This window comes from Chenopodium album, chromosome 5 (genome assembly GCF_948465745.1).
Source record: "Chenopodium album chromosome 5, dcCheAlbu1.1, whole genome shotgun sequence".
Lineage (NCBI taxonomy): Eukaryota > Viridiplantae > Streptophyta > Magnoliopsida > Caryophyllales > Amaranthaceae > Chenopodium > Chenopodium album.
Window position 1 is genome coordinate 77,785,283 of NC_137838.1, and position 25,295 is coordinate 77,810,577.

A 25,295-nucleotide genomic window follows, 5' to 3' on the forward strand; every position below is an offset into this window, starting at 1 on the left:
GACATGCACCAATAGCTACACAAACAATATGCACCAAATTTACTTTAACGATAGTCCTGTCCACCAGACCACTTCAGCGATGAACAGGAACATAAACCTCTTTCAAACACTCTAAAACTTAGACAAAAGAGAAGCAACAACTACAACGTTTTAGCACACAAATAGTCATTTACTCATTGGTTAAAATGCATCCTAAAATACAACGGGTACAAAATGTGAGACTTCTCTGATAAATGTAAGTTTCCAACAACATTTCAAACCCTAGTTCTAGTCATGCAAATACCAATGCCCACACATTAAAAAAAAACTACAATAATAGTTGTGAGGTAACATTTACACTGGTCAACTGTGTACCTGCAGTTCATCAAGCCCCATAGCTAACATATAAAACTAACAGAGAACTCCTCCATACACGGGTTTCAGGAGTGATGTTCTGATTAAACTACTCCAATGACGCTATTTCATTGTCAAAAAAAAAAAAAAAAAGCAACCCCAGTAGGAAGAGTAACAAGAAAAGGGGTAAAGGTACCCTAGCAGATGCACTAGTGCACTACACATTCCTCACTGTTTAAAGAATACAGAATTTAGACACTCTGTATAACAAATAATACATCCACACATGATTACAAGGTTCTCTGGCTAATAATAAATCATGGCTTATATGGCATAGGTTGATTTGATCTTCGGAAGACAAATTTTTCTATTTACAGAAGTCCAATGTATATGGTGTAGCACAGAGTGTAGAATAACAAAGCAGAGCACGAAAAAGACGGTAAATCTGCAGCAGCACAAATGGCATGGTTTACCCTAGACAGAGTAATAAATAGTTCTGTAGTTACTATTAGCTCACAAGTATTGGCCAAACCCAGTCAGATTTACACCTAGAGTTCAACAACCTGGAGACATCTTTGATTATCTTGTGGAAAGAAATAATGAATGGAATGAAATATGGAAGAAGCGCAAAATGTAGATGCACTTTGGGATAAGCTCAACACAAGAGCCCAATAAAGTATCAGGCAGACCAGTAAAAGGCATTTTATCAAATAACCCAAACCTATAATCATCTTTAGCTAGAGGATACTCAGAGAAAGTTTTGCCACAAAACCTGTATTAAAAGCTAAAACTCTGGGTCGAGAGGAGGGGGAAGGGTTAATGCACATAAAGCAAGCCAGAGGTTGATTGAAAACATAGAATTACAGAAATACATAAGACAAGTCATCAGTGACAGACAGCTCTTTTTTTTTTATTATTATTATTTTTTTTTTATTTTTTTTTTTACGTGAGTCTCAATGACAGACAGCTTCACTCTAAAAGCTTCAAACCACAGAGCCAATTACTAACAACTTCCCAGAAAAATATCAGAAAAGAAAATTGACAGCTTAAACTTAGCACTAAACATTAAAGACTTAGAGATACCTACGGAGTTAAAACTTGCCTTTATGGGATGCACATGCACTGCTAATTTGAGAAATACAGTCCGTTGGATTATCTCTTGTTGGGCAAATACATTGCAGAAGACTGCAATGCACCCACTCCCTCCTCCTGTGACTCTCACCTACAGCAGACGCCAGAGGGGAGCAGCAAACACAAACACAGACCATCAACAACAACTTATGGCAGCAACAAGTAGAGCAGGGGACCGTTGAGCAACAGAGCAGACCAGCTACTTTATGTGTTTGTTTGTAATGTTCTTAAGTAGAAAGAAGACAAGGAGAGTACTTGTAACAATTAAGGCATTGTTGCCATTTTTAGCTTAATAGTAGTAGTATAAATAGTTGTTGTCTAGGAAGAGAGAGGGCATCCAGAAAATTGTAGTGTGAACTTGAGAGTGATGACCTAAAGCCATTAACGCTATTTCGCAAGCTTTAAGCTTTATTTCCTATAATCAAATACTATTACAACCATTCGACCTATATTTCTTTGTGTGGAGATACGCTGTCCGTTGCAAAGACATTCATAATAAACTAACAATCAACAACTTCTATGACTAAAGTCCCTATTGGTTTTAATTCCAAGAATTCACAACTGCACACCCCCCCTCCTCAAAATCAATGAAACAAGTAAATTAAGAAAAAGTTTACAACAACCAAAAAAAAAAAAAAAAAAAAAAACTTAATTTCACATCTAAAGCACTTAATCTCAAAAATACAACTTCTAAACCTTTCTGACATATAATGGCTAAGAGTCGCCCTCCTGCGTCAACAACTACCTACAACTACCTGCACATGAATTGAGACATGACAATGTCCTGTAATACACTCGTCACATGAGACAAGCTAGTTAAGTATTGATGAATTACAGAAATAAGCAAAGAGGAGAAATAAAAGCAGAAGTCAATGAATGCAAATTAAAAAAATAATAATAATAAAATAGATTAAAAAGAGAATTGATTCAAAAGTAGAAAATGTAGTAAAACAGGACAATAGAGATTCAACATCAGCCTCAGTAAAACATCCATAATAATTTTCAAAGTTACATAAACTTTGTAAAAAAAAGTACTCAATGTCATCCCTGGAGCTTTTAAGACAAAATATACCTTAAAATATTACAGTGTTTAAAAAGGAACACAGGTAAAAAGAAAAAGAAGAAATGAAAACCAGCAACACTATTTGTTCGTTCAAAGACAACAGCCTTTCTAGAAGAGAAACAGAAAGTTGATAAGAAATCATATAAAGATCTTGTTTGCATCTTCAAACTTGGGAAGAATCACCACGCGAGTATTAAAAGACTGATGCACCTAATAGAGATCTGCACAATGAATAAGTAAAACATAAAAACAACTTCTGGAAATTCAAAATTTTGTGGGGTAGAATCGTTAACAGACCAGGTCCATTGCTTAAAATCGCCTCTAAATTCATGTACAAACATCAGTTATTTACATTAAAACCATATTTTAGAAGACAGTTGCCTGAAAAAGGCATTTACTTGAACAAGAAAATTTGTAAGGGGGGCAGTAGTTTGAAATTTTAACAAATACTAAAATATGGAAATTTTTTATTTGATATATCAAGCTCAACTAGTATGGGTTATTAGAAAACATTTTTTTGATAAATGAAAGTACAAAGAACTATATGAAGCACTGCACAAATTCATAGCCTTTGAAGTGATGAACTGACGACTTCAGATGTGCTTCACAAAGCATTTAATTTAACAGCTTAAAACAGTCACAAATAGAACCCTAAGGCAAATTATAGCATAATAACTCACATAAATGTTTCAAAGACACCAAATCAGGTCTCCGCGTAACAGCTGCCAAACCCCAAACACAGGTATATGCAATCAGAATCAAACAATCTCTTGCCTCAGACCAATAAGATGGCACGATTACAGCCCAAATATCAAGTTTATATGTTATATACAGAATTGTGATCATTTGTGTTGTTTGCTGAATTTGCTATTAAACCAACTAATTCAAACTAAAGAATACAGACACTACACAGATATGCCATAACACCTTCAAACATAAGCAAACAACAACAATGATTGTTCAAAAAGATGTAGACAAACAATGCTGCATGAGAGTACACAATCTACACTCCATAAAATTTGAGGAACAGAGGTATGCCTAACAAGGGCTAACTCAATGTTAATCATGCTCACAGCAAAGTGTAAATGCAAAAACTTGAGGATGAATTGAAGTGTATCAAATACCAATGAAACTGATACATACTGCTCTGAGTTAAAATTCACACGCAATTGGCTACCTAGAGTGCTAAAACTATTCAAAACAAATCTTGACATCACGTTATTGAATGCAAAACCCAAGAATAATCAAAGATTCAAGACCTCATAGAAACTAGAAGTTTAAAGTTTAAAGGAGATGGTATACCTGTAACTATTCAAGCATAACTCAATGGCCACCATACGGTGCAACACCACCCATATGGCCATGCTGCGATCTCCCACCAGCTCCTCCTTGCCCCAGCTGCTGATTTGGATAAGCGCTCTGCAATCCCCCTTGATTCCCATAACCACCCAAAACACTAGGATTTACTCCAACATTCTGAGCTCCATACCCACCATGAACCGCACCAGGAGCACCCCCCATCCCACCACCTAGTGTCCCAAGCAAGTTATTCAGCCCTAACCCCGCCCCCTGCGAAGCCAAAAGAGCTGTCAAAGCTTGTCCTAATGCTGGATTCAATCCGGGCGCAGCAGCAGCTGGCCCCTGATTATACCCAACACCACCAACCGATTGTCCCATCAACCCAGCCCCAGTAGCCGGAGGTCCACCAATTGCCCCTGCCAAATTCGGGTTATCCACCCTTCCTCCAAAATGCTTCCCTCTAGGCTGATGATGTCCCATCTGCTGCTTCCCTGGCTTCGGCCCATCAATCGCCTGCTGACAATGCAACACATGCCCCTCAAAATGCTTGTGAGGCTCCTCCAAAGCCTTCTTAGCACTCTCAACACTCCTATACACGAACAAACAAAACCCTTTCGGCTTCCCCGTCTGTTTATCTAACCCTAAAGGCCCTTCCTCAATCTCCCCAAACTTGGCAAAATACGCAGTCAGCTTCTGCGGATCAATATCAGCAGACACATTACTCACATAAATCTTCCTCTGTGTATACTCCGACATCGGCTGCTGCGGCTGCACCACTGCAGCAGCCGTAGTCGTAGGTACCGGCCCCACTGCCGCCAGCTGACACGCCGTCATCCTCCCGCCAATCCTCTTCTGCGGCATCTCAAGCGCCTTTCGTGCCCCGCTCCTCGACTTAAACAATATAAACCCGTACCCTTTCGACTTCCCGGAGATCTTATCGGTGACCGCCTTACAATCCTCGATATCGCCGTACTGCGAAAACGCACTCCTCAGCGTATCCGCCGTCGTATCCCACCCCAATCCATGAACAAAGATCTTCCGATGAACGGTATCTTCATCCGCAACCTTACGAATACGAGACGCCACATCGGGGTGAGCTTCCGCAGCTTCCCGGAGTATCATCATCAACTGTTCCTTCGTAAAAGGTTCTAGAAGCATCGGAATCGGCTCATCATCAGCTGAATTCGTCGTATCACCTTGAATCGCCTTCGATTGTTCATCTTCCTCTTCTTCTTCACCTTCCTCTTCTTCCTCCTCTTCTTCTTCCTCTTCTTCCACCTCTTCTTCCTCGAATTCCGCTTCTTCTACTTCTTCTTCCTCCTCCTCTTCCTCTTCAACAGGCTTCGATTGTTCCTCTACTTGCTGCGGTTGTTGTTCTTCTACCTTGGGTGTTTCTTCCTTCGCTGGTGCTTCTTCCTCGATTTGCTCCTTCTTCTGCTGCTTCTTCTGCGGCGTAGAAGTTGCAGCTTCGGCTGATTTAGCTGCGAGCTTTCGCTTCTTCGCCATTGATGATGGATAAAATTAGGGTTTAGAGTGGGTGGAGGAGAGAGATTGGGGATTTAATTAGGGTTTTCAAAGGAGATGACAGAAGCAAAGGATCCCCTTTTTGTAGGTGAAGGAGTCAGATTTCAGATTAATAAATCTGCGATGTCTGGATTCTTATTGGGGAGACCATGTTGGGCTTTTCTATTGTTTGCTTCGTACTTATAACTGGGCTTTGTTCTTGAAATCAAATCACGGTTTTGGATTAGGTCGGGTGAAATCGGTTCAGATTATTATGTAATTATATGGGGGTTAATGTAACGATTCATATAGAAACCTCAAAAAGACTTTGGTCGGGTTCGTATTAGGTCTATTTAATTTGATTCATATCAAATAATGGCTATGCAAGGTTAATATATTCATGTGAATTGAATGCATACTTTGTTTTTCGGGATTTGTTCTCACTGTCAAATCTAGACTATGATTAGTTTCGAATTAAGCATAATCAGTCGGAGTCACAAATAGTGTTTTGTGCAAGATTAGCGTATCCATCTGAATTTTCAACTACAGAGTATTATCAAATTGCGGTTGAATCAGGGTCTCTTTTTAACCACGCTAGTCTTGTTCATTGACTCAACTAAATATTTTCATGTTATTGAAGTGGTTTTGAAAATTATTGAAGTTGTTATGACATTTATTAGCTTGATAGAATTTGAGAGATTTTGTTAAAGTCATAATATTAACGTTAAGTTTATCATAATACTCTTGAATTATTAGAAATTGAGTTCACTTACATAAATGCTAAAATGTTAGGACGGCTAACTGGACTAATAGAGAATACAAATGAGATGTGAGGGAAAGTGTTTGATAATTTATTTATTTATTTTGGAAAGAAGATGAGAGGGAAATTTATTGTGTGATGAAGTGGTTAGGAAATTGGTTCGCGTTTGTAATTACATACAATATTACAAACACAATATTTGTTTTATAAATGTTTAAAGCAATTATATTGTAGCAATATTCAACCCTTTCAAATGTGTGGTTGTTAATATGATTTTCTTTTGATGATATTTATATGTGTTGTATAATTTTGTTATTTGCAATACTTCAATTAATAATAAACGGATCATAACATATTGAAAATTCCTTGTTAAAATGACTTAATATTCATTTTATAATTTTTCTCACAATGATGTATAAAACATTATATGGAGTAATATAATACTCCCAAGTAAAAATAATTTGGTTACGCCTGAACCTAAAGGCCTATTCTCTTCAGCTTAATTTCAGTTTAGTTCAGTTCTAATTTCTTTCTCTCTTAAAAAATTCATTTTAGTTTAGTTCAGCTCGAATCACTTCAGTTTCAATAATTTTAGTTCAGCTCACTAAATCAGAACAGACTGTAAAACTTAATATTCATCTTAAAAAATCTTAGACCATAGCCAAAAGATAGCGTGGCATCTCCTAGAAGAATGGTTGTACAAGTAGATGGTTGGCAAAGATGGTGCAATGAGCGAGGCCGTTATAAAATCAAAACCCCACAAAACAAGTCGCATTCAAGTGTTAGCCTCACACTTTCTTCCCTCTTCTTCTTCAATGGCTTCCGAGAAGGAAGCTGCTCTCGCTGCTGCTTCTACTCCCCTCGATTCTCCCACCATGTAACTTCCTTCTCCTTTACTTCTCACTCTTGTAAATTTTTCAATTCATTTTCTCATTTTTTAATCAAGTTTTATTGTGTTAAGATTGATGCACAATACCCTAATTTTGCCCTATTGTTTAGTGGAATTATGGATTGATTTGGGGTGATTTGTAAGATTGGTTAAGTTTGTTAGGATTAGGGTTTTCCTGTGTGAATTGGGGTTTTTGAGTTTTGATTGTTGTTGCTTTTGATCATTCTGTTGATATATAAAGAACTAGTAATAACAAGAATTGAAAATAACTCTAGCTGATTGTTATAAGAATTTTGTCATTTTAATCAATGATGAATGTTAAATTTAACACCTTTTCAATGTTGGGTTGACTTTATGGAGTATTTGGAAGAAATGAATGCAATTGTATATATATGTAGCATTGTAGCCTTAAAAATATGAATGTTAACATAATTCGCATTTGCATTTATTCATCTTTGTATTGGTTGAGTTTAAAAGCTATGATATTTGGAAGAAATGAATGCAATTGTATATATATGTAGCATTGTAGCCTTAAAAATATGAATGTTAACATGATTTCGCATTTGCATTTTTTCATCTTTGTATTGGTTGAGTTTAAAAGCTATGATATTTGTTTGATGATGTAGATTTGACAAGATTATCAGCAAGGAAATTCCTGCCAATATTGTGTTTGAGGACGAACAGGTACTGATATTACGAATCAAAAAGTGTTGTAATGAATCATCCAATGTGATCATGCCATTTATCTTATTCATTGTTTATATTTGTGTTTATTAGCATTGGTTGTTGGAATTTTGACATTATTCTTGTTGGTTTTCTTAAATGACCATGTTTTAACTTGTAATTCATAAACTGCAAAACTCATATTAAACTTAAGATGTATTTTAGGCCCCTTCATTGGAGTTCCATTTACTGTCATCATCATATTGTTCTTTGATTTAATTATGTGGATCCTTTTTCCAAAATTGATTTTGCCTTTCCCTCATTATGTTCTAATATGCATTTATGTCCCAATTGAATCTTTATGCTTGTGTCAAAGTTGGTTCTTTAAGTCCCGCATGGGTCAAGGCGTATTTCATTGCGATTAACAACATTCATTTTGTTTGAGCTTAGTGAGGATCTCATTTCCATTAGTGTGATATTTTATTCTTTCATTTTATATCTTTAGTTTTGGCTGTAAGATATGTGCTAGGTAGTGTGATGTTTATAATTGTTTCCTACAATTCACCCACTTAATTGTTTTTAACCTTCAATTTGCTATCATGTAGGTTATTGCTTTTAGGGACATAAACCCACAAGCTCCGGTTCACATTGTTCTCATTCCCAAGGTTAAGGATGGGTTAAGTGGACTCTCCAAGGTACTTATTACTTCGTCATTCCACATTGTACTGCTGTTCAATGTATCTATCTTATCTGTATGCTAGATACTTGCTTTGTTTCCAATGGAGTGAACAGATTTATAGGTTTTATTATATTGTCCTTGTGTCTTGTGCTTGTAATGTATCGATGCTTCTTTCCAACAGCATCTATAGAGTTCCTAATTTTGCTATGGCCATGTGATCAGATATTTCCTTGTTTTTTGTGATTGAAGGTTGGTAGTATAATAACTATGTGCACAGTCAATTAGTTATGCCGAGAGCTGAGTTGCCGCGGCTTAACACATTTTAATGCACATTGGTGACTCATGAGTTTTGATTTTCCATTGAGTCCTAGCCTAAACCTCTTAACTTGACTGGAGTGTTTTTTGTAGGAGACATCTGAGAAAGAGAAACTATTAAGAGAGAGATGCATATAGTAGTCTCTCCAAATATTTGAGAGTTTTTCTCAGTGTAATTGTGTAAAGAATTCCAATTTGGTTCCGTTTATCTTATGTTCTCTTGCTAAGATACATACAAGTATAAAAGAGGAAGGCAGTATTAAGAAAAGGAGGCTTTTGGGGAAATATGGAGTTCCAGAGTGCCACATATCTTGTGGAACCTTTCTTATGTACCTACCTGGTTAGACATGGAAAGATGTGTGAACAGGTCAACTTAAGGTGTGCTTGATCATATTAATGGGGAATTAATCATCTTGCTAACCCATGTTGCTTATTATTTCACAACTATCGAAATATATCTGTATGGTGGTATGACCATATGCTTTTAATACAAATGTAATGGTTTATGTATGAAACATGGTCCAGCAGATGTTATGATGTGGACTTATTGCATTGATTAGTAGACATTAGGATGAGTGAAAACACAGTTTATATTAGATTTTTCCGCAATATAAACAGGCTGTCCTGATAATTTATCTGTGTATAGGCTGAGGAAAGGCACTGCGAAATTCTTGGCCGCCTTCTTTACACAGCAAAGCTTGTAGCAAAGCAGGAAGGACTTGACGATGGCTTCAGGATAGTGATTAATGATGGTCCAAAAGGATGTAAGTTAAGCTTAGCACATAAACTCTACATTTCAACTTAATTTCAGCTCTAACAAGCTTTAATGCTTTGTTCATCAGGTCAATCTGTTTATCACATCCACGTGCACCTACTTGGAGGACGTCAAATGAACTGGCCCCCTGGCTAAGACACAGATTTGTAATATCAGTAGAAGCAGGAGACTCGTTATCTGGCTGTCCTTTTTCTACGAAGTACATGTCAACAGAAACTAAATAATGCTGTTGGGTTATCGACTTGACATTTCCTTGTGTTTTATGTACTTGACTAGTATAATCAGAATTATGATCATGAACATGAACATGAACTTGAACTAGGCTTTGTGAAATTGTGACAATGGTGTGTTTTTCCCTTGTCAAAGACGCACAAATACTCAATGATTTTGAACATGGTCAGGGAGCACTTTTGCCCCTCTTCTGAATTGTATGATCGAACGTCAAGTCTTTGATATTGGCAATGTGGACATTGCTTAGCACACCTTTCTTCTCCCCTACACACCTCCACTTGCTTGGATGAAGTATTAATACCAAATCTAGGGCATGAGGTACTTGTGGGAGTGCCTATCACTTGAGTCACCTGGTTACTACCCCACTACCTTTGTCATTGAAAAGTAAAAAAGTGCATGAATTGGATAATTTAAGACACTAATTCTATTTTGCAAATAAGAATTTACAATAAAATTTATTTTGACCACAATATTTTGTCAAAATCTAAAAACTATTAATTCGGATCTTGTCAAATGCGTTTCAAAACATCAAGTATCAAAAAAATGCTGTTAGCTTGGTGTAAAGCTAATTTGATTGGAAAAAAACTTGTTAAAATAAAACAAATTAGAATAAATAAAATGAAATTTATCAACGTAAATTAAGGATGTGTGGTCCATATAAATGGTAAGCTATTAGCTAGCCATTGAAGCTAAAATGACAATTAGCTTAAAAACTTATGTGACATGACAACCTAATTTGACAATTAACTTGCTTTTGGAGTTGCTCTTAGTACAGAGTATCAAGATATTATCTCAAGCTTAACATTTTATATTATTGGAGTTGTTCCTAATACCTAATTTGTTCGTCTAATATTAAATACAACCTTGGATTATTTTTAGTTGCAACTTTGAAGTATTTACCGGGTCTATTCTAGTCTTTATATTTTTTGTGAGAGACAAAATATTTCAAAATTGCAAGTAAAAAAAATCGGAGGTAGTGTAGTACTTAAGTCTAGAAACGAGTATTAACAAATTTAGAAAATTCTTGGTGTGTATGAACCGGTGACACCCCTTGAATATACACGGTTTACAGTTATCACTGACCTCTCTCAAGTCTCAACTCATCATCTATTCATCTGTTCTTCACAAAACGTTTTCCCAGGTACACCATTACTCCTGTCAAAACTATTGCAATTAGTTTCTTAACTTAGTTTTTGCTAACGCTAAGCTGTAAAATCAATTGCTATAAAACCAATTCATGATTTTGTCAATTCAGAAAAAAAAAACATGTTTAACTTAGCTCAGTTTAACGAAAGAATGTAATCACGAATTGGGTATTTCTTATTTTCCCCAAAAATTCGATCTTTTCATTGATTTTTCACATTTTTATATTGGGTTGTTGATAATGCAGAAAACAATGTCAGTAATTCTATCTCCAATGCGATTATGTCGAAATCCCATTAAAGCCCGGTTGTTTTCCGGTCATTTTGGGCCCCAATTGAACCGGAGTTTGACTCGGTTAGTGAGTGGTCAAGGTCTGAGTTTAACTCGGATGATAGCTTCACAATCAACATCATCACCAAACCCTTCAGTTAGTTCAGAAAAGGAAGCTGCTTTGGCTGCTGCTTCAACTCCCTCTAATTCTCCTACTATGTAAACTCTCTCTATCTTTCTATCTTTCCTTGAGTTGGTGATAATTTATATGAAATGTTGATAACGTAGTCGGGATTTGATCTCAGGTCTTGGTTTCGATTCTTTCGAAACTTTAATTAATGAAGCTAGTTGACATCCTCAATATGGGGTTGTAGTGGCACAAGCTTGGAAATGTGACAACGTGTTGACATTAATGATGGACAAACATAAAATTAGTATGGTCTTTTGTGATTTATGGGACATATATAAGGCAATTATGTGCTTGAATTTAAGTAGTTATGAATCTTATGATATGCGAATGGGGCTTGGGGACTGATAGATTCCTTGGTAATGATAAACATGCATGTTTGTCTATTTGATGGCTGATGTTGGTTGCTGTTTAGTTGAATACATACCAATTTTTAAGGTGTTAAGAAGGAAGAATGAGAATTGATAGTAGAGAATGTGATAGTAGGAAAGCTTTAGTTAACCAGCATATCATTTCACTCAAGAGCGTTTGGAATCACTTTGGATAAATTTTGGAGTTGCGCCTCCCTGTATGATTCTGTGAAGGCTTGAATGAATGTATTGTTTTGTTTTTTAGAAATTTGGGGCATATGATTCCTTAAATTCCTTGTGATGAGTGGGAATATCTAGAAGGCAGAGCTTCTCAGATCTCCATGTCGAGGGCTAGAATTCATGACACGGGCTTTTCAATTTTCATTTATGTGAGAATGGAAGGATAAAAACTGTAGCTTCTTGTTTGTTTGTTTGGGTTATTTAAGGCTTACTGATTTTTGTCCCTGTGCAGATTTGACAAGATTATTAACAAGGAAATTCCAGCAAATGTGGTTTATGAGGATGAGAAGGTTCTGATTGCTACTGACTTTTATCCTTCATACGTGTTTTTCTTAGCTACCAGTGCAATATAATCATAGGTCAGACTCATTGAATTTATGGGACAGTTTGCTTGTTGGTTTTTCTAGTCAGTCACATTGTGATACACATCTTGAAGTTTTAGTCTACGGTTATCTGAGGTGCTTAGGGGTTGTTATAATTGTTAAAGGTGCATATATACCCATCTGATTAGCTTTCCCGTAGTGATTATTCACTTTCTGAAAAGCTTTCGTGCCTGTGTTTGTCCTCTCCTACCATTTAATGAGGTCCGTTTTACTCACCTAATCTTGACAATTCTTTCGACCTTAATTTGGACGTGGAAGACATAGGCTGAAACGCTGAATAATTATTCATTCGTTGAGCTAGAAATGGCCTTGTTTTTTGTTTTTAGGAGGGATTTTTTCTCATAATAGAAATTTGGTTTCTGAATCATCATTATTATTATTAAATTAAAGAAACTTCTGGCTCCTATTTCTTTATGTACTTAAATTGTAGTTTAAGTCAGTTACATGCCCTTCTTTGGAGTTTTTCAGAAGGCATGCACATGTGTGAAGAACTTTATCTGTGATGCTTCAGATCCTGCGAACTTGAAAACTCGTTTGTCTTCTACTAAAAAATTTGTAGGGGTTCATTTTCTGGGGTTAGTAATGAGTGTTAGGACTGTGCTACTTTTTTTTTTTTTTTTTTTTTTTTTTGGAAGGGGGGGTGGGATCGGGTATTGTGGCTCTGAGCCTTTGTCTATGTTGTTTAATCTGACTTGGAATGGTTTGAACCAGGTTCTTGCTTTTCGGGATATCAATCCACAAGCTCCTGTACACATTTTGATCATTCCCAAAGTTAGGGATGGTTTAACCAGACTCGCCAAGGTAATAATTTCGCATACAATGTGGTGTTCATATCCTCTGTTTTCTGGGTGTTTACATGAATGCTTCATTTCAATTAATTGAAAGTTCTACTTGGCTGGTTAATCTCTGATTTTAGTGTGTCCCAAGTCTCTCAACAGCTTTAACATATTATTTTGCTTGTGATGTGCTTGGGATTTAAGGGCTCAGGAGTTGATTAAAGGATTTCATATTTGTGTTCCATGTGTGTATGGCTAATTATAACTTTATAAGCATTTCTTTTTACGGATTTAGTCATCCCTGGATCATTTTGGCATTAGTTATTGTCAGGTCAACTTTGTTGCAAAACTCTGAAGAGAAGTCGAGTCCTATATTAAGCACAAAAGTTGAATCAAGTGTTATAAGCTCACCTCAAGATTTTAAACTAAGAATTAAGTGTTCTATAGGACTACTAATAGATCAGCGTAATTGCTTTGATTTGAATGATGCGCTTTTAGAAAGGATCTTTAAAGATGCATGGGTTTTCTTTTTCTTTTTATATCTTCAGCAATTGATAAGAAAGTTAATTAATAAGCAAGAAATGTTGTAGAACTTAAAATTGCAGGAATACACTCAATACAGTCATAGACCTCCAGAACAACAGAACCAAAAGCTTGCAGGCAGGCAAAACCTGCTAAGCAACCACCTTACATCACTATCTCTTCTCTAAGCTCATTTGAGCATCTACAAGAAACTTTCAACAAAATTTCATTAACAATAACATCAAAAGTTATAGCATTTACCATAACATTTGCGATATTATTATGAAGACACAATTGCTATATTGACTCGGTATAACATGTAATATACAGCTTTGATTGCAAGCTTTTTATCCAGTTCATAATTACTACTGTCTTCAACTCAGCATCAAAACCAGTATAATAAACCCCATGCGCCAACTCTTTCAAAGGACAGGTGCTTAATTCTTTCAGGTTGATTGTTGTATGATACACAAACACCATTTCAATTGATACCCCACTTATCCCGTCCGACAGCTTTGTATTACTAGTATTAATTAGCTAGCCAAGCTACAAAATACTTAGCAGTCTTGAGTCTCTTGACTTAATTTTTAAGCCACCTTTTTCAAATACTCCCTGCAATTGTTGATATATTTACCAAAAGAGAAAGTGCTGTTATTCATAGTATACATCCAGCCTGCAATTTGCTGAATGTAGACTCTGCCATTAATATTCTTTCTCAAAGCCCAAGAACAGTTAATGGGGTTAGGACAGACATCAATATCCTTCCCATTTGTATAATAACTATCAACCCACCTCAATTTGTCCTTCTAATGAGCTAAGGGCGAAAGACGTTTGTTCATTGCATGTCTATTCCATATCACTGTTATTTTACGTTCCGAGGGATTTATAACCTCCTGGCTCCTGCTGATCCTGGAAGATACATCTTTTTCCAAGCCACCTAAGGTTTTTTGTAACTAGTTTTATCCCTGATTCATAGAAAAAGTCTACAATAAGATTCCACCTCTTTAATCACCTTCTTTGGCATCATATGATCTGGCAGCAGAAAGTTTGCTTGGCAAGAAGTTGTTTTAACCATTTGTAGTCTCCTTGCATTTGTGAGGAACCTAGCTGGCTAGCAGACACATTTTAGCCCTGGCTAAAATCTTTTCCTCCATAGGCTTACATTGGTTGTAGGTAACCGATTTGAGGACAAGGGGACCCCCAAGTACCTGAAAGGTTAAGAATGTTCAGGAATGCTCACATTTCCCAAAATGCTTGTTTTTATGCTTTAGATATACCTCCAAACTGTATGTTATTTTTCCCCAAGTTTGTTTTAAGAAGTTGTAAAAAATGATCATTCCAATTCTTTTCCCTTTACTCCTTGCACTGGATATCCTAACAAAGGATGATGCATCCCTCCTTTTCTCTTCTCTTTCTTTCCCTCCATTTCTCTCTATCCAAAGATTGTGTAAATCTGCTCAGATTATTTGCTAACATCAAATGTGTGGTTTCCAGCTTTTCACACTTCGGTTGGAAATTGCAGTTACAATTTGAATATTGTTGTTTCATACATCTTGAGTACTCTCTACAGGTCTACAGTAATTCCGTACTCATGGAAAACAGAAAAGTTGACATGAATTGCCTTGTCTCAATCCCTTCTTTGCTTGAAAAGGTTTGCTAGGATGGCTATCAAATAAAATGAGTGTCATAGAGTAGCAAATGATGAGATGTATGGTGGGAAAATCTCAAGGGATATAATTTGGAATGAAGCTAATTGGGTGAGTTTTTGAGTTTAAGATATTGAGCCAATTGAGGAGGGAGAATTGATATTCGATAATGTTGGTTTGAGCATGTGAGTAGTCGGCTAGATGAAGCACTGGTAAGAAAATAAGAGAATTAGGATTATGGGGATTTACAAAGAAGCTGTGGAGGCCAAAGATGACTGGGATGAGGAAGGTTAAAGAGATTGGGTTTTTAGGAGCAACAAGTCAACAACACCTTATAGAAGTGAATGGAGGATCGGATGATGGTTTGTTGACAATCACCAGAGATTATATATTGGCTTCATGCAGCCAGTCCCATCTTGTGTGGATCAAGGCTTTGACATTGTTGTCGTAAGAGGGGGTCAAGCCTGCCTTTTCCTATTTATTTGATAAGAAGGAAAGAGTACAAAATGAAACTAAGAATACTTTATTCATGAGTTACTGCTGAGTGTAGATAGCAGCTAGAAACAGTTTTAAGAATTTTGGTGCTGCAGTTTGGTTTAGTTAGTGGATTGGCCAAGAAGTAGAATGATTGAGCCCCCCTTTTCTCTTATATCAGTTTCTTTGCTTGGAGACGCAATTGCTTCCCAAAATTAAGGGGTTGTTGGACTTGTCAATCAATTCATAATGCTTCAAATTTAAACCCTTGCTCTTTTGTCAAATTCTCATCCTTGTTGGTAGAGTTGAGAAGTCCCTAGCTAGACTAGAGTCAAAACCATTTTGCCTTTTTGGTACTTGCTGATTTAAGAACCAGCCATATACCTTGATAATAAATGAAATAGTGCTGTACTTGGATCAATGTGGTAATGGCTTTCTTCCCAAACTGCAGGCAGAAGAGAGGCACTTTGATATTCTTGGCCGCCTACTTTACACTGCAAAGGTTATTGCTAAACAGGAAGGCCTTGAAGAGGGCTTCAGGATTGTCATTAATGATGGACCAAAAGGATGTAAGCAATTTGGATCTAAACTGAATTGCTATATTTGCAACTTATTTTCTTTTCCCTAACTTTTTAAACTGATGTCATTCATTAGGTCAATCTGTTTATCACATTCATGTGCACCTTCTGGGGGGACGTCAAATGGAGTGGCCTGCTGGCTGAGTGAAAGTATGTTGGTTATTAGGGCCATTGCTTGTATTTTTCTTGATAAAATTGGTGATATGTTGTATTTTCCTAGTTACGGCAGTACAAAGTTTATTGTAAACTAGAACATAGAATAACAGCGTTATTGTTGATTGTACTTGACTATATACAATACTGTTAAATGTACTTGACAATGAAATAGAAAGTTATGGCATATGAGTTGGTGTCCCTGGTAACGAAAGAGATTGAATTAGCTGGGGCTGACCTAATGAATCCGACTGTTGATCAGAACATTTCCAGGTCGGATTGTTTAGTATTTTTCTGAATAGAATTAGCATATAAACTTCTAGTGTGACAACTAAATTCCGGTGGAGCGTGTAGTTTGCTACATGCTATTCGGGTTAACTATAGCAGAGTAAAAGCGTAGGTTGTGCAATAGTGGTCAGTGGGGTTTTGTTTTAAAGGTTAGTGTCCTTTTAACTGATTGCTAGCCGTAAGCTTGTTTTGTGTGGGTTCATACATCATTAATTTCTGGGTTTGCCTTGCTCTAACTTTCAGACATCATCCACCTGTTTTTGGGGTGGAAGGACCCCCTTTGCTTAAGTTGGTGAGCTTTTGGGATAATGGATATGCTCTTCCAAGTCTTCGCGACTTCAGGTTTTAGTAGTTCATTTTTCCGTTTAGGAAAATTGAGGCTCGAAACCCCTGAACAATTTCGTTTTTAAAGGTAAAACTTTAATTAGTCTGTATTTTTTTTTCTTCTAATGAACACATAAAATATACTCCCTCTGTCTCATATATAATATAGTTCTCATTTGTGAAATTTCACAGCAATTATGAAATGGAATACATGAAGTACAACTCCTAATGAAATTTATGCGTGATGAGAAGAGGGTCATTTGAGTGGTAAAGAGAGAATATGGCAATAGCATGAATAGTTACTTTCACTAGTGCTTACTATAGTTCCATCCACCTCAATGGATAAAGAAAAAAAAATGTCAAAATGTGAAAATCTTAAAGGTTGATGTAACATGTAAGTTCAGATTCCATCTTTAATAAAGTATACAGGCTCTTCTACACTAATCTACGCAAAATTCACTAAATTTTCTTGCTACATAGATGCGAATTTGATCACTTAAATGTTGTCTATACTATAACGCTAGTCTAAAGAGTCCGAGTGATATAAATTGTGTTGCGTCTACTCACACTCTTACTAAGACTTATAATTAAGGTCGTCCATGGTCTAAGGTCCTAAGGATTAATCTATACTAGACTGCTAATATTCATAGAAATCCCCGGTGAGATTACATGACTTTAATCCCTACCTTTCCGGGTTAAAAATGTTACTAATCTACCATAGCTTCAGAGAGGTGCATCAATAGATTCAATTCCATCATTACTTAACCACAAGAGTACAACATCCACACATCTTATCCTAATAAAAGAAACTATGTACTTAACACTAATTAAAAATTCAAGTAATTGTAGCATGAATCATTGCTCCCAGAATTAGGGGTACAAAATGTATTAATTTTAGTAAAAAAGAAGTAATTGAATAGAATTTTCCAGGGGAAAATAAACAGTTTTGAAGACTTTTTATGGGATAATGTCCTACATGTTTCATCATTTTCCTTAGCTTTAGACACTTTTGGACGCTCTCTCCAAAAGATAGAAAAAAAAAAGGGAAGAAAAGCAAAGGGCATAAAAACAACTATCCATGATTATAGGTTCTTGTTAACTTGTATCATTGTATATTTGTATGTGCCTAAAGGCCATCTTCCATCTTGTAACGGTTGTTTCTTGTGACTTTGTGAGTACAAGTAAAGCTATGTTTTTTTTTTTTTTTTTTTTTTTTTTTGGTGTTTCACCCGGTTCACCCTGTGGGCTAATTCGGATTCGGGAATCAATTATGGGTGGTTAGGTTCCACTCCTCTACCAATTGTTGTTGCGGGGGATCGAACATGAGTTCTCCATACCAAGTGTAGTCCCAATCACCAATACACCAACAACCAATTAGTAAAGTTATGTGGAGTTGGCGAAAGTTGATTACATTTCTTGGAGTAATTATCGAAAGAGTTGTATTATCTAAATTGAATCGTCATAATTTTATTATCAAATGAGTATATTACAGTTTTATGTTGTCGCATTGTTTCATTAACAACTTGACAATTAATTTCAAATTGACAAAGTATTCAGTTTGATTAACAAAACGAGGAAAATACTAAGTTTTCTTAGAGACATTATTTAAAGCGGGTTTTTCTAATAAGTTTTTTCATTATGTCCCATATTGTGGTTAATGAGCTTAGGCTAACTTTTTTTAATCCTGAAATAAGTGAAAATAAGGTGAACAAAACAGGGTCTAAAAGTTTAGGATCACCATAGAATAATATCCCCTCTTTTCCTTAATACAAAGCCTCTTTCTAGCAATTATCACTCACATTACAAAGAGAGAGGCTTAATTTAGGGACAGAGGGACTAAAAAATATATTCCACCAAAAAATTTTGTAAATGGAGGTCACCACATATAATACAATATTATTTGAAATTTTATACCTTTTCCGTTCTTCACAAAAAATATAATAGATGTATATGAATCTTATTAGGTTCGTCTCGTTACACACTTTTAATCTACTTCGTATCAACTTTTTATACTCCGTAGTAATTAACTATTTAAAAAAATTTACTCCGTAATATACATTTTTTATTTGAAATAATTTAATTAAATACGAGTACTTAAAAATATTAATGATATTAAATACTATACAATAACTATCAACATTGCAATTTTTTTAAAAAAATTCCGTATATAATAGTACAAATACTTAATGAGATTACTGTATAAAATTCAAAAGTTGAAAAAAATAAATAAATTGAAATACCTAATTTAAGGGGTAACAGTCTAACAGACGCTCTCAACTCTCAAACAAAAATCAATAAAAAATTTGAAAAACAACTCAAGCCGCCTCTTCAAATCTCTCAACAATAATCCCCAATTCTACTTAATTGAGTACAATTAAGTACTAATCTTTTCTCTTTAATCGTTAATCTTTCACTAATTACCCTGTTTTTTGGTTCAAAAACCAATGTTAAACCCACTTTCAAATTCACAAAAAATAGTCTGATTACATACTTTTTCATCGAAATTCATCTGCTTCAATCCCAAGAGATATTGTCAACAGTCAGGCTGTCATCATCATCAATCATCATCTTACTTTGTTCTTAATTTGCTGCAATTTTCAGGTATTTTTATTTCCAGTAAATTTCAACCACTTTATACTAGAATTTCTGGAAGTAATCTTTAGTTCTTTATTTTTTTGGGTAAAAGTTTGGAGAATGTGGGGTTTTCTTGCATTAAATTCAGTTGAAATTTCTTACGTTTTCAAATTTTTGGGTTTTTCTTACGCTTTTCTCAGATGGGTATTTGTCATTTTCATAGAATCCTTGGATTTTCATTGAAGGAATCACATTTTTGGTTTAAAGTAGGGTTTTTTCTGCCACCAGAATTGTTATTTGGTCATATATTTGGATTTTTGGGTGAAATTTAATGGTTTTTGGTGAAGGGTTGATCATAAATTTGTGGGTAAGTAATACTACTTCGTATAATGCTTCTTTGAATCATCTTGCTACATGAATTTTTCTCATACTATTATGAAGTAAAAGTTTGGTTTTGTGAATTGTAACACTATTGGACTTATTTTGTCTGAACTTATCTTATCCTAACTTATTTTATCGGAACGTATTGTATTTCATTTTGCAAGTTTGACTCATGGGGTTACTGCAGGAATTTAGTCTGTGGTGTAATGAATTTATGTTCTGAGTCTGATAGTTAATTTTTAAGTGGAGGCTTGATAATCTTGCAGTTTGCTAGTAATAATGTAGTTTATGAGATGAAAGATTTCTAGTACTAAAATTGCTAAAAAAAAAAGGAACAATTGTCATTTTCTCCTGTATTTTGACTACAACTTTATTGCTTAACATGCAGCTGTACTAGGTCATGGGTTTGTCTGTATTAGTGCCTGTTGGTGTGTTCTCATATATTAAATGTGTATGTTGGGTTGAAATGATGAGTCTGAGTAATACATTTGTGTTGGTGGTGAATGTATAATTTGTCAATATTTTAAGTTTTTTAGGGTGTGTGATTACTAAGCATGGAGGAAAGTGGATATTAAGTCTTTGTTAGTGATTCATATTATGCTAGGTGTTTGTATTCCCTTGATTAGTTTCTTGTTTATGGAGGTCGATGTTTGTCTTCATACCATCCAATGGTTTATTCATCAATCAGGTAGGTGTGTAGTGAATAGATTATGCTACTGATATAGAACTTATGATTCTTTGCAGATTGAAACTGTTAACGCTTAATATGCTCTTGTCACAAACATATAGTTATTATTGTTTGGTAGTATATGATAATCTATTGGCTCCTAGCTTAGTTTTTGCGTTCAAGAATCAACCAAACCCCGACAATGTTTGCGCTGTAGTTTGGATTGTGTATAAGCTTATTCCACATATTGTTGTACTCTTACACTTCAGTGGAGAAATTTATACCCTTAATACCGTGTTTCTATCTTCACACACACCTTGATCGATTTTTGTAGGGTATATCCATCTTACAAGCTTAATTAGCCCAGCTGGAAAGAAAGCCTAAACTTTGAATCATTGAATTTTTTGTCATATGGTGCTTCTTTAAAATCAAGGATGAAAAAATATTTCTTTCCAAAATCTATCTCATCACATGGAGGTGAACAGCTTCCAAAGTCTCCAGCTACAAGAGATAAGAAACAGTCTCCACAAAAGCGGTGGAAGACAGAGAGTTTGGGAAGTGTTGAGAATAAGTTTCAAAAGCCTGAGCACAATGTTCCTGTTTGTGAGGGAAAAGTTACTGAGAAAAAAACCTTATCACGGACTAGGAGCCTAGTGCTGAGGAGGAGTCGGAGTTTTCAGATGCCAACAGCAGCAGACAACGGCAGCAGTTTTTGTGAACAAGATCTTACAGGATTACGAGATTGGAAAAATATTCCATTGAGCCACAGGAGATGTGATTGTTCTGATTGGTAAACTCCTTTGTCTACTGAAATTTATTGAATAGGATTCCAGAATTTTGCTAATATTTCTTACTAGTTTATGCATCAAGTAAGCAATTCTCCATTTCTCCCCTTGTTTATCAATGGAATTCCAAGATGCTTTTTGTATAGTGATTTTTTTTTCTCCCTACAATATGAGATAGCTAATGACAATCTGTAGCTTTGATCTAGGGCTGAGCAAACAAAATAACCCTGCTCTTTTGGTAACTTTTTCTTGGAAATGAAAAATAAGTTTCTGTATACTATAATTCAATAAGCATCTCGTTCTATTTCATAAAACTTAGTCAAATGATTATGCACATTTGTTAACTAAGCAATTACTTATGATGTATGTAATGCATGGTGATTTTTTCATTGGACCCATAAATAGGCTATGAAACCGAGTCAGATCAACATTGTTAGAACTCTTTACGACTTTTTCCTCTGATTTTTTCTCTTAATCTAACTTTGCAGTGATCATCAATTCAGAAATGACAATTCAAGGTCTGAAAAGTTTAATGTAGCTACTGTTCAAATACCTCGTACAGAAGTCTTACGTGACCGTTCTTGCTCCTGCCCATCCAATTCAAGCTCACCTCGGAGCTCCTTAGGTTCAACTTCAATGCCAGGCAAAGTGTTGGACCTCTATATAGATGGTGAGCATCATCAAGAAATGAAGCATGGAATCAGTGATCATTATCCTAAAAGCTCTGAAGGAAGTAACTTGTTTTTCCTTTCTAATGGTGCTCCTAAAAATTACCCTTTGAGGTCTGAAAATCAACATGAGTCTCCGAGGAAGCTTGCTAAGGATGTGGTTGAAAGGCTTCTGAGGATAGAACAAATATGTGATCCAAATAAACATGAAGAACAGGATGATATTCTTGACAAGCATTTGGATGGACAAAATTCTAAATTGTTCCCTGAAGAAAAAGAGGATCTCACTGATTTAGCATTGCAGAGAAAACTAGAAGAAGTCAAGGAGAGGGTGCAGGTTGCAGAAAGAACCTTGTTTCGAAATTGCAGTGTTGAATCATTAAGGGACTTGGAGCTTGAAATCTGTGACCAATTGCAGTGCCGAATTGCTGAAAGGAATGCTTATAAAAAAGCAGTGTCATTGTTGAAGGATGAGACACACTCAGCGATAGTAAAGTTAGAGAGAGAGAAAGATGAAATGAGTTCTCGATTGCAGAAGGAGCTGAATAGAAGGTCTGATGAGTGGGAAATTAAGCTGAGAGAGTTTCAGTCAGAAGAGCATCGATTAAGAGACCGAGTAAGGGAGCTAGCGGAGCAGAATGTGTCTCTTCAAAGAAAAATATCTGGCTTCTACAACAAGGAAAAAGAGTACACTGATAGACTATCAGGCATGGAGGTTCATCTCAAAAATCTTATAGCTGAAGTGGACATTGCAAGATCAGAAAAGGACAATCTGCTGGATAAACTGTCTGAGATTCAAGATAAGCTAAAAGTTTCTGAAGAAGTTCAGTACTCTTTAGACAGAAAATACAAAGAAAAGGAAGAGGAATATATGGAGTTGACCAAAATAGTTTCAAGGCTTCAAGGTACTTGTAATGAACAAGAAAGAACAATTGATGGTTTAAGGCAATGCTCAAATTCAGAGAATCTTACAAATAAATGGCAAATGGAACAACTGCGGTTGACAGGAGTTGAACAAGATCTGAGGAGACAGCTGGAGACTTGTACTGCCGAAACAAGTTCTCTTCGGACTGAAAACATATATTTGTTTGAACGTTTAAAAAGTACAGGAAAAGTGGGTGGATCTTCAGCTCTGAAACTGGAGCATGAGCTTGAATCTTATGTTCAGTGCTTGCAAAACACAGGCTTATCACTTCTGAATGAGAGTATCCAAATGTGTGAAAATCTTCATGGGGCTCTCGATAGGAAAACAATTTCTGAAGGTTCTATTGAATCACATTCTCTCGTTCAATATGGTATGAAGGTTCAAGAATTCAGAAAGGGTTTAGAGCAGCTAACAAGAAGCCTAGGAAAAACTGCTTCTGTTCTTAAGGAGAAAGCTGACATAGCTAGTTCTGAACCTGAGTTATCTGAGGATCCATCTAACAGAGAGGTTTTTGAGGTAAGTGAATATGGTCAAACTTTACTAGCTTTGATTATCAGTTAAAATATGGTCAATGTTAAACCTCAAACATTGCTAAAAAAATTCCATGAAAAATTATTAATGAATGGAAGGGTTACTCGATTTTCATTTTTTGCTCTGATGTACTATCACTTTGTAGGATGATTTGAAATCAGAGCTCAAGGCAGAACGATTACTGACTAGCATTCTTAAGGAAAAACTGTATTTTAAAGAGAAGGAAGTAGAGCGAATGCAGGTTGAACTAGCGAGAGCTCTAAGGAGTCATGATGTTCTGAAGCGAGAGATCCAAGATGCAGCCGATACTGTTTCTTGTGTAAATCATAAAATGAAGAATCTTGAGCTTCAGGTAGCATGGCATTTTTTACTGATATCTACTTTGTTTGATCCATTTTTACTGATGATAATCTTTTGAATTAAAAATATCACACCCGTGTCAACAAAAAAAGACCAATTTGGATTTGGGTTGGTCAGTCTAATTTTCGGGTTTAATCTTCATTTAACCTTTGCCAGGTTTGGGCCGGGTAATTGGGGTATCTGAAGTTATATGCACTTGTAATAAAAGGTCTCTGGGCAGTAAAACTTCATTTTTTTTTTTAAATTTGAAGTGCATTTTATAAAACTTTTCTTGGTCTTAAGATTCTAAGTCAGTTTAGGTTGGGTTTGGGTTGGTTTGCGTGAATTTGGCATATAGTTCATGTTATGAACACAGATGCATAACCTCTTACACACTCTTTTTGCTTCCTTGAACAGATGATACAAAAGGATGGAACCATAAATCAGCTTCAAGGTGACATACGGTCATATGATGAGGAGGTGACGAGTACTAGAGGCGTTTTATCAAAAGTAACTCAAGAAAGAGATTTGATGTGGCAGGAGGTGAAGGGATACAATGAGAAAAACATGTTGCTTAATCTTGAAATCGAGTCACTTAAGAAGAAGATAGAGGCCCTAGAAGAAGATACACTCCTTAAGGATGGTCAGATCACAATCTTGAAAGATAGCCTTAACAATGCTAAATCTTTCAATCTTCTTTTTGAAACTGAACATGTGAATGAGTTCTAGCTTTGATTGATTTGAGTACATAGGTGTTGATTCATAGTCCAGGCGCAAGCCTTGTTGATTGGTAGTCTAATTGGAAGGCGTTCGGGTCTTACTACCTCCAGTTTAGTACAATCCTTGTGCACTTCATAATTTGTGACTCATAGTGATTTGAATCGTAGAATAATAAGTGATCAAATATGTATGTTCGAGAATCGGATGTGGATACTTCATAGAGTAACATGATTGACCTTCTGTAGTGTGGCTGTGTGATTACAGCGTACTTCACAAGATCAATAGCTAAATAGCTGTGTCAACTCTTTTTTGTACATTCTTTTAAGTTTTCTTATATAAATCAAAAGCGGAAGGATGGTAGTTAATATTGATGGAGAAATGTGTTACTGTGTTCATGCTCTAATGGCTTGTTCAATGTTATTTTCAACACCTTTTGTTGATCATAATTTTTGTACTCAGTATTTTTTTTACAAATTCATTAATTTGCCTAGGAACTCCAATTATTATGACTGACTACTTGCAAATTAGTTGCAATTTTTTAGAGATTTCTATATTTAAATATGCCTGTGAAGCTGTCTTCTTATTCTGCACCCAAATTGAACAGAATTGAACATGTAGCTGAGGCCCTTGGTAAACTCTGCAACGCAGCTTCGAGCGCCATATTATCTGCTGTTGGATAATATCCCTTCCTTATGATCAACTCCTCCAACACAAAAGCATGTCTCAACAA

The 25,295-nt window shown here is 35.8% G+C and overlaps 3 protein-coding genes and 1 pseudogene across 5 annotated transcripts; 3 read left to right on the top strand and 1 right to left on the bottom strand.

The window, feature by feature from the left end:
- Nucleotides 1-2,429: 2,429 nt before the first annotated feature.
- LOC145632392 (UBP1-associated protein 2B pseudogene) lies at nucleotides 2,430-5,460 on the bottom strand (annotated as a pseudogene). Of its 2 annotated transcripts, none has more exons than XR_014112553.1 (2): nucleotides 3,830-5,458; nucleotides 2,430-2,748 (listed from the first exon to the last, which is right to left on the bottom strand). The product of XR_014112553.1 is annotated as a UBP1-associated protein 2B pseudogene, transcript variant X1 (transcript). The 2 variants fall into 2 exon arrangements; XR_014112554.1 differs by lacking the exon at nucleotides 2,430-2,748 and adding an exon at nucleotides 2,797-3,249 and having other exon boundaries at nucleotides 3,830-5,460.
- Nucleotides 5,461-6,764: 1,304 nt separating this feature from the next.
- Nucleotides 6,765-9,836, top strand: LOC145631181 (14 kDa zinc-binding protein-like). The gene is made up of 5 exons (XM_081683271.1): nucleotides 6,765-6,966; nucleotides 7,605-7,662; nucleotides 8,247-8,336; nucleotides 9,282-9,399; nucleotides 9,478-9,836. Exons 1-5 carry the CDS (start codon nucleotides 6,797-6,799, stop codon nucleotides 9,543-9,545), a joined length of 504 nt encoding a protein of 167 aa, XP_081539397.1. The 5' UTR covers nucleotides 6,765-6,796; the 3' UTR covers nucleotides 9,546-9,836.
- Nucleotides 9,837-10,656: 820 nt separating this feature from the next.
- Nucleotides 10,657-16,545, top strand: LOC145631182 (14 kDa zinc-binding protein-like). Its single transcript, XM_081683272.1, has 6 exons — nucleotides 10,657-10,782; nucleotides 11,032-11,273; nucleotides 12,064-12,121; nucleotides 12,926-13,015; nucleotides 16,084-16,201; nucleotides 16,287-16,545. Exons 2-6 carry the CDS (start codon nucleotides 11,038-11,040, stop codon nucleotides 16,352-16,354), a joined length of 570 nt encoding a protein of 189 aa, XP_081539398.1. The 5' UTR covers nucleotides 10,657-10,782; nucleotides 11,032-11,037; the 3' UTR covers nucleotides 16,355-16,545.
- Nucleotides 16,546-19,152: 2,607 nt separating this feature from the next.
- Nucleotides 19,153-24,925, top strand: LOC145631183 (uncharacterized). Its single transcript, XM_081683273.1, has 5 exons — nucleotides 19,153-19,576; nucleotides 20,932-21,387; nucleotides 21,871-23,491; nucleotides 23,652-23,858; nucleotides 24,263-24,925. Exons 2-5 carry the CDS (start codon nucleotides 21,032-21,034, stop codon nucleotides 24,572-24,574), a joined length of 2,496 nt encoding a protein of 831 aa, XP_081539399.1. The 5' UTR covers nucleotides 19,153-19,576; nucleotides 20,932-21,031; the 3' UTR covers nucleotides 24,575-24,925.
- The last annotated feature ends 370 nt before the right edge of the window (nucleotides 24,926-25,295 follow it).